Raw genomic sequence first — 12,680 nt, 5'->3', positions numbered from 1 at the left:
CGTGGGGGAAAACACCTAACTTTTAAATGATGTGTGATGACATTTTTAGGTCAGAAATAAGAATTCAAATTTTTGGAATGAAAGCAGTGGATTTGTCATTTCTTTTTCTGCTCACATCTGAGATGCAACAATGTAGATCTAAAATAAAGACTGTCTAAAAATGGTCGTAATATGAGGTGAAATGTCTTGTTTTCCCATGTGTATTTATAATTGCTCTTTACTTGGGAAAAAAAAAAAAAAGTTTTATCCGATGACTCGATGGAATTTTCAGTAGAATACCCGATGACTAAAATATTGGATAGCTGCAGCCCTAATCAAATGTATTTGGAAAAAACGGTCGGGCGTTGACTAAAGAGTAAATAGCGTGGATCCAATTGTCTTTTACAGAAACAAACAAAAATTTGGAGCATTTTGAGGTCCTTTCCTGCTGATTTTTGGCAATGTAGATCTTTGCAGGTCTGGATTGGAAAGTTTTTTGCAAATATTGGCGGAAGCGTACTTTTGTGGCAAAAAACAAACTTTTGAACATTAGAAGGACGTGAATTGGTAAAGTGGCTGATGAACTGTGCCAGAGTGTCTCAAAATAGACAGGAAGCACCCCAACGTTGACAGGAAGTGGCCCGTATATTCCCCCAAATCAACGGGAAATGTCCCAAAATCAACAGCCGTAAATGCTCACGGTGTCCAAAATCAGCTTTTTAATGGATACTTTTTGGCCCACGGATGAAGAACAATGTACTGAGACGACGTTAATCTTTCAGTCGGAGACTAGGATTACTTCCAAATACATATATATTAAGTATAAAAGTATATCTGTATGGCGGTGTCCGGAGTCCGAAGCAAACGGCAAGCGCCGTCACGTCACGTCACGTCAGGGCTGGCCGGCCGCTTTGAGGAAGCGCCGCGACTTTTGTCGGCTCATGCGACGCTGCAGGTGAGCCGCCCGAGCGGTCGTGATGGACGACAGCATCCTCTAGGACACAAAACAAATGTTCAATCAAATCATTTAGAAAAAAAAAAAAAAAGTGGCCTGGAAAATAAATACAAATAGAAAATACAGGGGTTGAACAAAAGAATGGAAAGACCTAACATTTCAGCATCTAAATTGGTAAAGAACGGCATCTAATGAAGTTGAGCATCTCGTATGACCAACATTATTGAGCATTGATGGTCAGTTTTAAAGTGCCCGTTACACAAAAAAAGCATGTTTATTTTATATTACATGCGATATGTGTGGAAGCGATCGATATATTGATTCAGTTTTTCAAATCCCTCCCGCGCCACGAAAATGAGTGACTTCCGGCTCCGGTATCGGGTCGAGGAACAAGGCGAACGTGACGTCAGCGGTAGAGATTATCTTCACAATACAGCCATTACTAAACATGCAAAAGGACTGCGGATTCAGCCAATTTGGCGGACGAATTTGTCTATTGCGTCACGCCAGCCCAATGTGCTGCATGCTTTTGTTACTACACCAGGAAGAGTGATCTGAGGCTTTCCAAAACATCCTTGTTTACCGCGAAGAATAGGGAAAACAAGTCCGACAATCAAGAGACCATTGGACGGATGACTAATAAGTGAGTGAAGTACTACAAAGCCAGGGCAGGGAAATGATAAAAGCCGGACTCACGCCGGTGGCGTAAAATACCGTTCGGGAGGTTTAAGAAGTCTGCAGTTTTGACCAATATGCAGTCATTTAGCCGTCGCCCTGAATAAAAGCATTTTTAATATTTCGTATTCCATTTAGCACAAGACTGTTATTTGTCAAGACCATACCATTTATTTATTACTGGGGAAAAATACTATCCCGTAAAGACATTAGAGTAAATAGATGAAAGCAATGATGACATTTTGCTGCTCTCTGTGGCATTTTCCTCGTTCTGAATCTTCCCCCCTCAATGGGCTGAATTTGAAATCAGCTGAAACGGTTACTCTGCCCAAGTCATCACCCAGATGGAGGCGCTAGAGCACTAGAGTAAACGGCAGACATAGATATCTTTACAATTGATGTGTCACTTCGTCATTCTTTGCGCGACGCCTTATCAGAGGGGCCCGATCTTCATTCAGTAATAGCCGAAGATGGCACACGCTCATGTCGAATTTAAGCTTGGATTTAGCTGTACCACATACAAACAGGAAGGAATGATTTGTTCCAGGATTCAAGGTAAATATGACATTTTTTGTACCATGCGTGCGTGATTGAAGCATTTATTCGCAGGAATTTTCTTCTTTGTTTACACATGGAGGCGGCTGATTTTCTTAACTCACTAGCCTCATAGTTTACTTTGAACCGAGAATCGAGACTGTTTTATGTCCAAATGGATTAAAAAAATTCAGGGATTTAAGCATCTATTCACAAGAATTTTTGCCACAAAAGCTCCGTTTACGCCAGGCAGCCGCTAGCCTCATTTGCTAACATAGTAGTACTGTACTTCGTCAATATACGTAAAATAAACGCTAACTGCACGGTTTCTTTGCTTTTAACCGAGAATCGAGACTGTTTTACCTCCATATCTATGAAGAATTCGGGGATTTAAGCATTTATTGACAAGAATTTTTGCCAGAAAAGCTGTTACGCCAGGCAGCCGCTAGCCTCATTCGCTAACAGTAAATAGTGTATAATGAGAATAAAGGGCTATTCTATAATAAGCTGTGACTGTATAAAGAATTATTAATAACCAATTTACATAATATTTATAATTGATTCTGCATGTTTTCCTCAAGTATTAAATTTCTGATGTTCGATTTATTAGCTGTTAAAGTCATTTTGGTCAAAAACTTCTATATGTTAAATATTGCTGTTGATCCTGATAATATAGGTAATTATCTCTACATCTGGTGATTTTTGTGCATCTAGTGTAAAATCAGACTTTTATAGCCATTTTAAGTTTTGTTATACTTATATAAAAACAAATTCATCGGGATTTTATAAGGGAACAACTTTGAATTTTTGGATGCTGCTGCTCATGGAGACAAGGTAGGTGCCTGTTTTGGTTTTAGGTCGGTAGCAGCTTTGGTTTTGAAAATGTATAATAAGTTTTTGAAAATAGGCCCCCTGCGAATCGGCCCCGTTTCCCGTGTCATGAAGTCTACGCGGCAGACTCATTTCTAGTCATCTGTGCTTTGCCAAATTGTTGTATATAGTCAAATCGACTCAAAATATGATTTTAATTCACTTAATAATGCCATTTAAGACTTCTTTTTTTTTTTTTTTTATCCTGTTACAGACACTTTCAGATGTCCATTTCCACTGCCATCGCAACTTAAAAGAGTTCAAGGGTATTCCAACGGAAAATTCCTTTGTTGTATGAATCAATACCTCGGTGTAATTGCAGCAAAAGGCGGACCTACACCATATTCTGTTTTTTTTTAAAGGTGTTTCCATTATTTTGTCCAACCCCTGTAAATATGACCATGATAATGTTGAAGAAGAAAAAAAAAACAACTAAAATACCCGAATACTGGAAAAGGAAAATGAACATAGAAACTAAATACAAAGTGAACAATAATAAATACATCTGTGATAGCATTTCATATAAATAAAAACCAAAAGAGCTAAACCGTGAGGACACACACCAACCAACCAAAATTAAATAAATGAGTTCATAAAAAAACAAGTTGAAAATTTTTAAGAACTAAAATAGGAAAATAACAATTGAAATCAATGAGTGAGGCTAAAAAGATGAGGGGAAAAGTACCAGGGCCGTCTTTTCATCTCTCAGCTCGATGCAGCGACTCCTCTCTTCTTTTTTGCCAAGTTTCAACTTGTGGGGCTCCTGGAAGACATCACCGTTTCATCTCGCCAGTCACAAAATTCCACTCAAAATGGATCGGACGTCGAGCGTCTGCGACCGGTCCTCCCGGTTGGAATGAATTTGACGCCCGTCGTCGTCAATGGCGGGATATCCAAAAACAACATCAGTGATGAAAGGATCCAGAAATGCCCCAATATGGACAGGAAGACCCAAAATCCAATCAAAGAGACCCAATCCTTGCGAGCCGTCGCATTTTCCGGAGGGATCGGCTTTACCTCGCAGTAGATGTTGAGCCGCGTGCCGGCGACGTCGGGAGGCGCGTAGAAGTTTTCGTACAAACACTCCCACTCTTTGGTGAAGTGGCCCACAAAATCCAACTCCTTGATGCACACCACCCTCCTAGGCAAAGGTACAGACAACAGAGCGGCGCGCGCGCTCGGATCGGCGACGATGGCGAAGGCCTACCTGTTGGTGACCATGACGTTGCTCTTTCTTCGCCCGGGATAAGGACACTGATCTCGGAATACTTCGCCATCCAAGCGCTTCAGCTCCGAACGCTGTCGTCGAGCGGCGCAAAACCGCACGCGAGACGAGACGGACAATAAATATCACCCAGACACTCGACTCTTTTGAAACAATTGTTTCAACATTTTCTTTTTTTTAATCACAAATTATCCGAGAACAAAAGTAAAGCGAGGAAAGGGGGAAAATGGAGAAAAGTCGTCCAGGCGGCATTTTTAATGGTCGTCGTCATCGTCATCGCGCTGCGTGTCAGTCAAACACACAAAAGAAAAGTATGTTAATTTTAAAAGCAAGAAGAAATAGCAAGAAGAATCAGAGGAGCAGCAAACGCGTCGCATATACAAGGGGTGTCAAACATGTTGTTGCCACAATTAGATCTCACATTTTCTGTTGATTTTGGGTCACTTCCTTGTCCACCGATTGGCTGCCATTGACGGCGCCATTTTAACCGTGAGGTCAGGAAAATGGACCCAAGTCAACGGACGCACTTCATCGCAAATTTCCGGCGTTAAGATGCCGATGTCAAAATAAAGGCACGCCGTTCTCTATCTACAGTACGAAATTACGAATGAGCCGTTGGACACCCCCGGAATATGCAGTATAGTGTATTTTTCGGACTTTAAGTTGCTCATTACTGAAAATTGAATGAATTTTGTAACAGTGTCCTCACAAATTACCCGTCAACCTTCGCGGGCAGAGAGGTGACACGGAACACAGCAGTAAGTGGCAAAATGGAAACGGCAAATTGAATCTCCCAGCATGCGTTGCAACGCTACAAGTCTAAATAGCATTCAAAGTCCCTGTTCTGCGCTAATGATTTCTTTGGTTACTGTCAGAGGTCGACCGATATAGGATTTTTTCCAAAAATGAGACAAAAATGGAGCCGACCGCCAAGGTCCATTTCCTAAGCCGAAAAGCATGTCGATTACGAAAGGAAACGCTTGTCATATAAATACATACAGAATATTCAAAGTTCCGTTTATATTCTGCTAGTTCACCAAACAGTTATCCTATTGGCTTATAGCGGTCCATCTTGAGAAAGAAAAAAAAAAAATCCACCAATCGGCCCGATATATGAACTAGCCAATCGGCATTTATTTATTGGCATTTATAAAAAAGATATGTACACTACTATCATCTTAGAAAAAGTCCATGTGTCAGCTACTTGCTAATGTCGCTATTAAGTTTGTTATGTGTTCATTTCCGTTTGAGGACACCGGGACTACGCGTGAGACGTCCCACACGCTACCAAACTATGAAAATTGCAACTTATAGTCTGAAAAATACGGTAAATCATTCACAGGATATATACTGTAATGGGAATGCGCACCCACTACCAATACGGCCGCATTGAGGCCATTTTGGTAGGGTGTCTCGCCATTCTTCGGAAAGAGTTTATCACTCGTAGAGGTCCGATCCGTTTTGGAGCGGCAGCGTCGCTTCAAACGGATCGGACGCCGTCAGCGTGCAGCCCATGTCGCTGAATTTGCCGGCGGTGTTTAGCTACCTGAAAAAGGTCAAAGCCTCGCGACTCGGCCAGGTCGTAGGCTCGGATGATTCCGTCCTCTCGGATCAGCCGAACCGGGCGGAGTTTAACCACGTCCTCAGTCGACTCGGCCGCCCTGACACACACAAACACACACACAAAACATCAATGAATATACGCAGACGACAAGCTGCGAGAATGAGTAGGACGGCGGCGGCGACCGAGCGAGTCGAGATGCTGACGAGCGCCGCTCCGTCAGCGCCCCCTGCGAGCGTCTCACCTGATTTGATCTCTAGGGGCAGCGTGGAACAGGCACACAGTCATGTGACCAACCAGGTAGAGGAAGCACATTAGAAATAATCTGTGGGGTTTTTTTTGTTTTTCTTTAAAAAAAATTTTTTTGGGGGGGGGGGGGTCATGAACCAAAGCGCCTCCCGACTGGACGCAAGCTAACCGGTCAATCGGCACGTAGCGCACACATGCACGTGCATGCCCGCCAATCGGCAGCCGGCCGGGGCAACGACCTTACTGGCTAGCGCGCCATTTTTAAAAAATCTTTAGTCTAAAAAATTTTTTTCCGGCTACGCGGTCAGACACGGTCACGTTCGTCGTCCAGAGCCGCATTTGTAGTTCTGTCACTTTGGGCTTTTTGTGAAACATTCAAAAGGAGTGTTGGAAACTTTTTGCCCCCGGACGACTTTCCGGCATCATGTCCGCCACGTTTGTCATTCTGCCACGTCCGTCAAATGTCACGTTTGGAGTCTCGCGATTCGTTTCTCGCCCGATACCGCCTTCGTCGTCCCGCCTGTCGCATATTTGTAGTTTGTCAACCGTCGCGTTTGTCGTTCCGTCACATTTTTCAGTCATCCGTCTGTTCGCTCCTTATATGTTTGTCATCCTACGGCATATTTGTAGGCCGATGACATGTTTGTCCTGCGCCATTTTTCCACTACTTCCCCACTTTTTTTTTGTCCTTGGTCAACTTCCCCATGCCACTTTTGTAGTCCTACGACATATTTGTAGTTCGATGCCACAGTCTGTCACGTTCCTACCCACTTTTCCCGCGACGTATTCGTCGCTCGGCGACATATTTGTAGCCCGACGCCACGTTTGTCGTCCCCTCCGTCTCATGCAAACGCCCCGGTCGGTTCGCGGACACAAAATGCAACTTCGGGGCTTTCTGAATGGAGGGGAGGCCATGAACTTACCGTCGGCTCCCGAAACGCTCGTACTAATGCAAAATGATACCATGCCAATCCGTACGGGTCCGCGTTCAACTCGAGCGCATCATTCTTGTCAAGAAACAGAGAGTGCCATTCACACGCACGCACACCAGGTGTCATGAGCATAGACACATACTCAAAGCACAAACAATGAGTTCACATGTTAAGTCCACGTCATCTTAACATGTTCAATACTCACACGGCAAAAGGGAGGAACAAAAAAAACAAAAGAAAGAAAGGAGCTCAGTGACACAAAAGCAGAACATTAATCAGTACGGCAGAAGAGCGGCGAAGCCAGAGCGCCGCGCCGCGCCGAGTTTACCTCTGGATGCCTTGGAACGTGCTGCTGGCCATGTCCACGATGCCGCCCGTGGGGCGGGCCACCACGCCCACCAGACCTTTGCCGATGCCTTTGAAGAAACCGGCCGTGCCTTCCTTCCTGGCCCCTGCGCCCACCACGAGGGATCGATTAGGGATGCCCGAGATTGAAATGGGATTTAGGTTAAAACCCCTTCGGACCCGAGCACGCCGCTGAAGGACATGACGCGTTCTTGTCTTTAAATCAATAAATGTTGCTATTGACACTTCTGGGAGATGATTGGATGAAACTTTACCCATCAAAATCAAATGAGGTTTAGTATGCCCCATTTTTGGCTCTTTGAAAATGGCTGAGACAAAATGCAAATAGGCAAGTGCTCTTTTCTCATTAAAAACAATGTAACTTTAAAATGAAAAATAACCCAATGAAAGCATGGAATATCCCCGACCAACAAATTGCACTTTATTCTGGTATTTGAGTAGAGTAAAAAACATAAGCAAAGATTTTTTTTTTTTTTTTGCCCAGCAGAAAAAATGCAGGTCTGAAGGGGTTGATTTGGAACCCTTTCAGGTCCGGGCGCATTTTGCACGCCTTTACAAGTGTTGACAACGGCTGGCTGGCCTGCCTGCCTGCCTGCTTGCTTTTTCAGGACACTTCATGTCCAAACTGTTGTTTTCTTCACTGACCAATGATATCCTCACTAATGCAGTACTTCTCAAATAGTGGGGTGGGGTGGGGGTAGGCGCATGTGACCTCAGGGAACATACTTTTTTTGCCGTACTAGAATAAAGTGTACTTGCACATCCACTCAGTGGGTGGCAGTGGCGTGTGCACAGTATTTTGGAACCAAGCAAGAGCGAAGAGCTGTGCGCCATTTTCCGGCCGGGCTCACGCGGCCACCCGCCGTCTTCTCCGGTTCTCCCCCGGCCGCCGGGTATGTGCCATTTTCGGGCTATTTGGCTTTGACTTTTAATACAGCGGGAGACGAGGAAAGGCCACTCTGTTTACCGTGTCTAAAAATGTTTGTAGCGGACAGCGGGAAGCCATCCCTTAAAAGACATTAGACCCCAATCTCATTGATAAGCCGCTTGATTGTTTTTCAGCCAAAACCAGTGAGCGCGGTTAGCATGCTCAGTGCAAATAACCCCACACCATTGCAAACATTGCAAAGGAGACGATACTGCGAGCGGCAAAAATAAAAGCTGTCCCTCTGTCCAATGACACTGCCGTTTTTCCTCTATTCAGTTTTGTTTTTTTTTGGCATATTGTCCTCATGAGTTAATGTTGCTAATCAATTTGAATTTATTATTATTTATTGATTTCATTACATTTTATTTTTTAGCATCAAATGGTCAAAAATTTATGTGTGTTTTTATAGTGACGTTTTTTTCTTTTTTAAAATTCAGGCAAATTGATGCGCTTTAAGTCTTTTCTGTTACAAACAAAAAAAATGATAATAAAGGCGTACTTTTTTGTAAGTTAATCTATGTTCCTTTTTTTCTTTAACAGAAAAAAAGGACACAATGTTTGGCCAAGATTTACTTATATTAGTAATTTTATCGACAAATGATACTATTTACAGTGGCAGCAGAGTTGGGGGGGGGCATTTAAGTTTTCCTGGAGGGGGGGGGGGGCGTAACAATATAATTGAGAAGCGCTGCACTAATGTTACATTTGCACCATCTGAGAAATCAAAGCTGTTATTTTATTCTAAATATTACAAGGTTCTATAACACAACTACCTGTCTGTTCTTCTCTATTCAACTGACTCGAATACTGCTCAAAAAATTTCAAATTCTTTGACATACAACAACTTCTTTTTAAAGTAGCGGAAATAGTTACGTTCCCTGGTAACTAGTTACTTTTACTATCGAGTTATTCAGTTACTAACTCAGTTACTTTTTGGAAGAAGTAGTGAGTAACTAAAACTAATTACTTTTTTAAAGTAACATGCCCAACACTGGTGCTGAGTGATCATCGCCAGTGTTGTTAATAACGGCGTTACAATATAACGGCGTTATTTTTTTTCAGTAGTGGGTAATCGAATTAATTACTTTTCTCATCTTGGCAACGCCGTTACCGTTACTGAGGACGGAAAGGCATGCGTTACTATATTGGTCGAAAAGTCTGAGGGAGACGGACTCACCGAGACGACAGAGCAGAGCAGGAGCAGGGAGGAGGCAAGAAAGTTGTGACGCCGAGCAAACGCGATGCTAGGTAGCTCCAATAATACATGTTGTAGCCAATAGCCTTCAAACTACGCCCGCATGTTATGGTCGATATGGTAGACATGGTAGATATCACATGTACTGTACATAGATATAACTAGACGCAAAATGACAGACATGGCACTAAATGAGTTAGTAGACAGCCGCCATCTTAAAGCAGGAGACTTTTTAGGACGGCTCTGTTGTAGAGAACCTTCCTAGCGAACCTAAGTAACTTTTAATCTAAAATACTTCTAAATCGGCAAAATCTGGACTTGAATCTATCTTTAAATGATGAAACAGTTTTAAAACTTTCATATTTCGAAAGTAGAGAGAAGGGAACTAATGCAATAATGGGAGCAATTTGAACAACTTTTAATTAACAGTTGATTCAGGGGAAAGGGTAAATTAAGGTAAAGAATTGGGCTCGGGCCAATTGTACCAAAAACCTTCACAAAAAACTTCCCATCGTGTGGCCAATGTTTTTTTTTTTTTTTTTTTGAGGGAAAAAAAAAAAAGAAGTAATTATCACCAATTACTTTGCCAAGTAACTAATTACTCTTACATTCAGGTAATTGAGTTACTAACGCAATTACTTTTTGGGAGAAGTCATTTGTAACTATAATTAATTACTTTTTTTCAGTAAGATTAACAACACTGATCATCGCACACTAAACTAAGTTGTGGCGTTAGCATAGCGCTAGCATTAGCATATAATGCGGTGGCTCGGTGTCTTCTTTAACTCTTGGAAAACATTTTACATACAGTTCGTAGCGTCCAGGTGATTTTATTTAATTGCAAATAATGTGCTGTTTTCCTGCTGAGTGTGTATTATCATCATGAAAAGGTCATGTCCTCGTAGACTCTACAGCAGGGGTCAGCAACCCTGGTCCTCGAGTGCCACTATCCAGCTTGTTTTCCATCTCTCCCTCCTTTGACACACCTGAATCAAATGATCAGCTCATCAGCAAGCTCTGCAGGAGCCTGATAACGATCATGACTATTTGATCCAGGTGTGTTAAAGGAGGGAGGCATGGAAAACAAGCTGGATAGTGGCACTCGAGGACCAGGGTTGCTGACCCCTGCTCTACAGTGATGTGCTAATCTGTCATGTTCATTGGAAATTGTTGGAAACCTTTTATTCATGGACTAAAACTTTTGAAGTTTATAGACGAAAACATTTGGAGAATTGTTGACTAAAACATTTTGAAATGACTAAAATATGACTAATAAGTATTTTTGTCAAAAAGACTAAGACCAAAATGAAAACGGCTGCCAAAAAACAACACTGGTTAAAATGCATGTCGTGTTGAAATATTAGCGTACATACAGTGGGGAGAAAAAGTATTTGGCTCACATATCAAATACTTGTTCTCCCCACTGTAGGTGTGTTATAGCTTTACAAAATGTCAAAAATGAAGTAAAAGCTTCACAAAGCACAATTGCCTTGTTTGATGTCTGTAGAGCTGAACAACTTCATGTTTAGTGCGGACAGAACACGTCATATTAATCAAGTAACTGTGAGGTACAATAAGATTAAGACAAAAAAATGACTGGAGATAAAATGGTAAAGTCGAAATCGCCCAAGTCGAGTACGTGGTAACCCGGGGACTACCTGAAATATTGTTTTGTTTCCATTTTTGCACACTGTATTTCAAGTTCCAAAAGCTTTGATTGAGCATCTTTGTGGTTTTTGTCATAAATAGCTCATTTTTTTCAATTTGAATCTTTGACCATTTTTGGGCCTAATATGGTCATGGCGTAAAAAGGGTAAGACAAGGATATGTCAAACAATATTTTGACTTGGCAAAAGGAAAAATAGGCTCAGGGCTCCAAGGGTTCCGTAGGAACTCATCGACGTCCAATCCCTTTGAAGCGGGAGGGATGGCATCGGTTCACCCTCCCGCTCGTTTCCATTCATTTCGGCGCTTTCACGACATGAGCCCTAACGAGTTTAATTCCCAACAGATTATTTGACAGACACACAGGTGTACTCACCCTCCACCGGTTTGGTGACGATGCCGGTCACTCCGCTGACGACACCCTGCGCGCGTAAGGGAACGTTACGTCAGAGCGAATTTGCGCTGGCGTTCCCCCTTCGCCCGGCCGCCTCTCACCTTGAGAAGTCCTTTGCCGCCTTTGGCCAAACTCTGTCCGAAGTCTTTGGGGGCTCGGTTCATTTCCTCTCTCCGTTGCTGCTGGTACTCTTTGTCCATGGTGATGGCCGCCAGGCCTTTGCCCACCGAGCCCGTGATCCTGGACACCACGCCGGCGGCGCCCCCTGCGAGCGTCCGCTGGCTCAAATGACGGAAATTCCACTTTGTTTTCTTCCAAAGCTCAAATTCAATACATGCATTATCTGGAGAAATGGCCTGGGTGGGGATGCTGCCTCTTCTCTTTCCATTTTTGAAAAAAAGTGGTCACATCCTCCTGATTTGGGGGCACTGGAAGTGATGCCCCAAAATCAACAGGAAGTGGCCCAAAAGGAAGAAGTGAGCAAAGCGCAATTTCTTCCACTTCAACACGGATCTTCTGCGGGCACGCTGGGTCGCCCCTCCTTCAAAATGAACCGAGGCGGCGACCGTTCAAAGGAAGGTTAGCGTATACGGCGCGCTCACCGACGGTGTGACCCAGAAGGCTGCGCACGCCGATGACGACGCCCTCGGCAAACTCCTCGGGGCCTCGGACCGCCCCCTGGAAGGGCTCGTAGAAGAAGGCCTCCACCCCCTGGGACAGCCCCCGGATCAACCCGAAGGGGTTCCCCAGCACGTCCAGACCCAGGACCAAGACGTACATCTGCTTCAAGAACTGACGGAGAAGCCGGCCAACGGTCAGAAGGAGGGCAAAAGGCCGGCGTAAGCCCACCTGCTCGCTGTAGTGCCGCGTCGCCGCCTGCGCCAGCTTCTCCCTGCGATAAAACTGGTACTCCACCTCAAAGTAAGCCAGCCTGTCGGGAGCGGAGACGGCAAACGGGAGCGTGAGCCTAACCCAATTTCCGCCCCGACAGAAATACGGAGCCGCTCCATTTTCTGCTACGTCAAAACCCCGGCCGGATCCGGTCCCCCCTGCGGTTTAGCCCGCGCCGGCAGCCAGGTCCAGACTTTCAAAGTAAAGTTCATAAAAACTAAAATGTGCAATTTATCCTTGGCTTTATCGCTCACTGGATAA

The 12,680-nt window shown here is 43.8% G+C and overlaps 1 protein-coding gene across 10 annotated transcripts in view; it reads right to left on the bottom strand.

Annotated features, from left to right (window-relative positions):
- Positions 1–819: 819 nt before the first annotated feature.
- vps13c (vacuolar protein sorting 13 homolog C) overlaps positions 820–12,680 on the bottom strand; it is a 54,915-nt gene continuing 43,054 nt past the window's right edge. For 6 of the 10 annotated variants that reach the window (XR_009062713.1, XR_009062715.1, XR_009062714.1 and 3 more), the window contains 9 exons: positions 12,378–12,459; positions 12,131–12,320; positions 11,630–11,793; positions 11,511–11,556; positions 7,309–7,432; positions 5,785–5,899; positions 4,221–4,312; positions 3,699–4,154; positions 895–973 (listed from right to left, as the gene is read on the bottom strand). Coding sequence is in view for 2 of the 10 variants with exons in the window: in XM_057831572.1 (XP_057687555.1) it covers positions 872–973; positions 3,699–3,776; positions 4,031–4,154; positions 4,221–4,312; positions 5,785–5,899; positions 7,309–7,432; positions 11,511–11,556; positions 11,630–11,793; positions 12,131–12,320; positions 12,378–12,459 (1,117 nt within the window). In the remaining 8 variants the exon portion in view is untranslated. Of the gene's footprint in view, positions 974–3,698; positions 4,520–5,784; positions 5,900–7,308; positions 7,433–11,510; positions 11,557–11,629; positions 11,794–12,130; positions 12,321–12,377; positions 12,460–12,680 lie in introns of those variants that run through there. The other 4 variants (XM_057831572.1, XM_057831610.1, XR_009062720.1 and 1 more) reach the window with 4 other exon arrangements.

The sequence above is a fragment of the Corythoichthys intestinalis genome, chromosome 1, assembly GCF_030265065.1.
Source record: "Corythoichthys intestinalis isolate RoL2023-P3 chromosome 1, ASM3026506v1, whole genome shotgun sequence".
NCBI classification, from domain to species: domain Eukaryota; kingdom Metazoa; phylum Chordata; class Actinopteri; order Syngnathiformes; family Syngnathidae; genus Corythoichthys; species Corythoichthys intestinalis.
The sequence above is the reverse complement of the archived record's forward strand: the minus strand, read 5'-3'. Positions and strand labels throughout refer to the sequence as shown.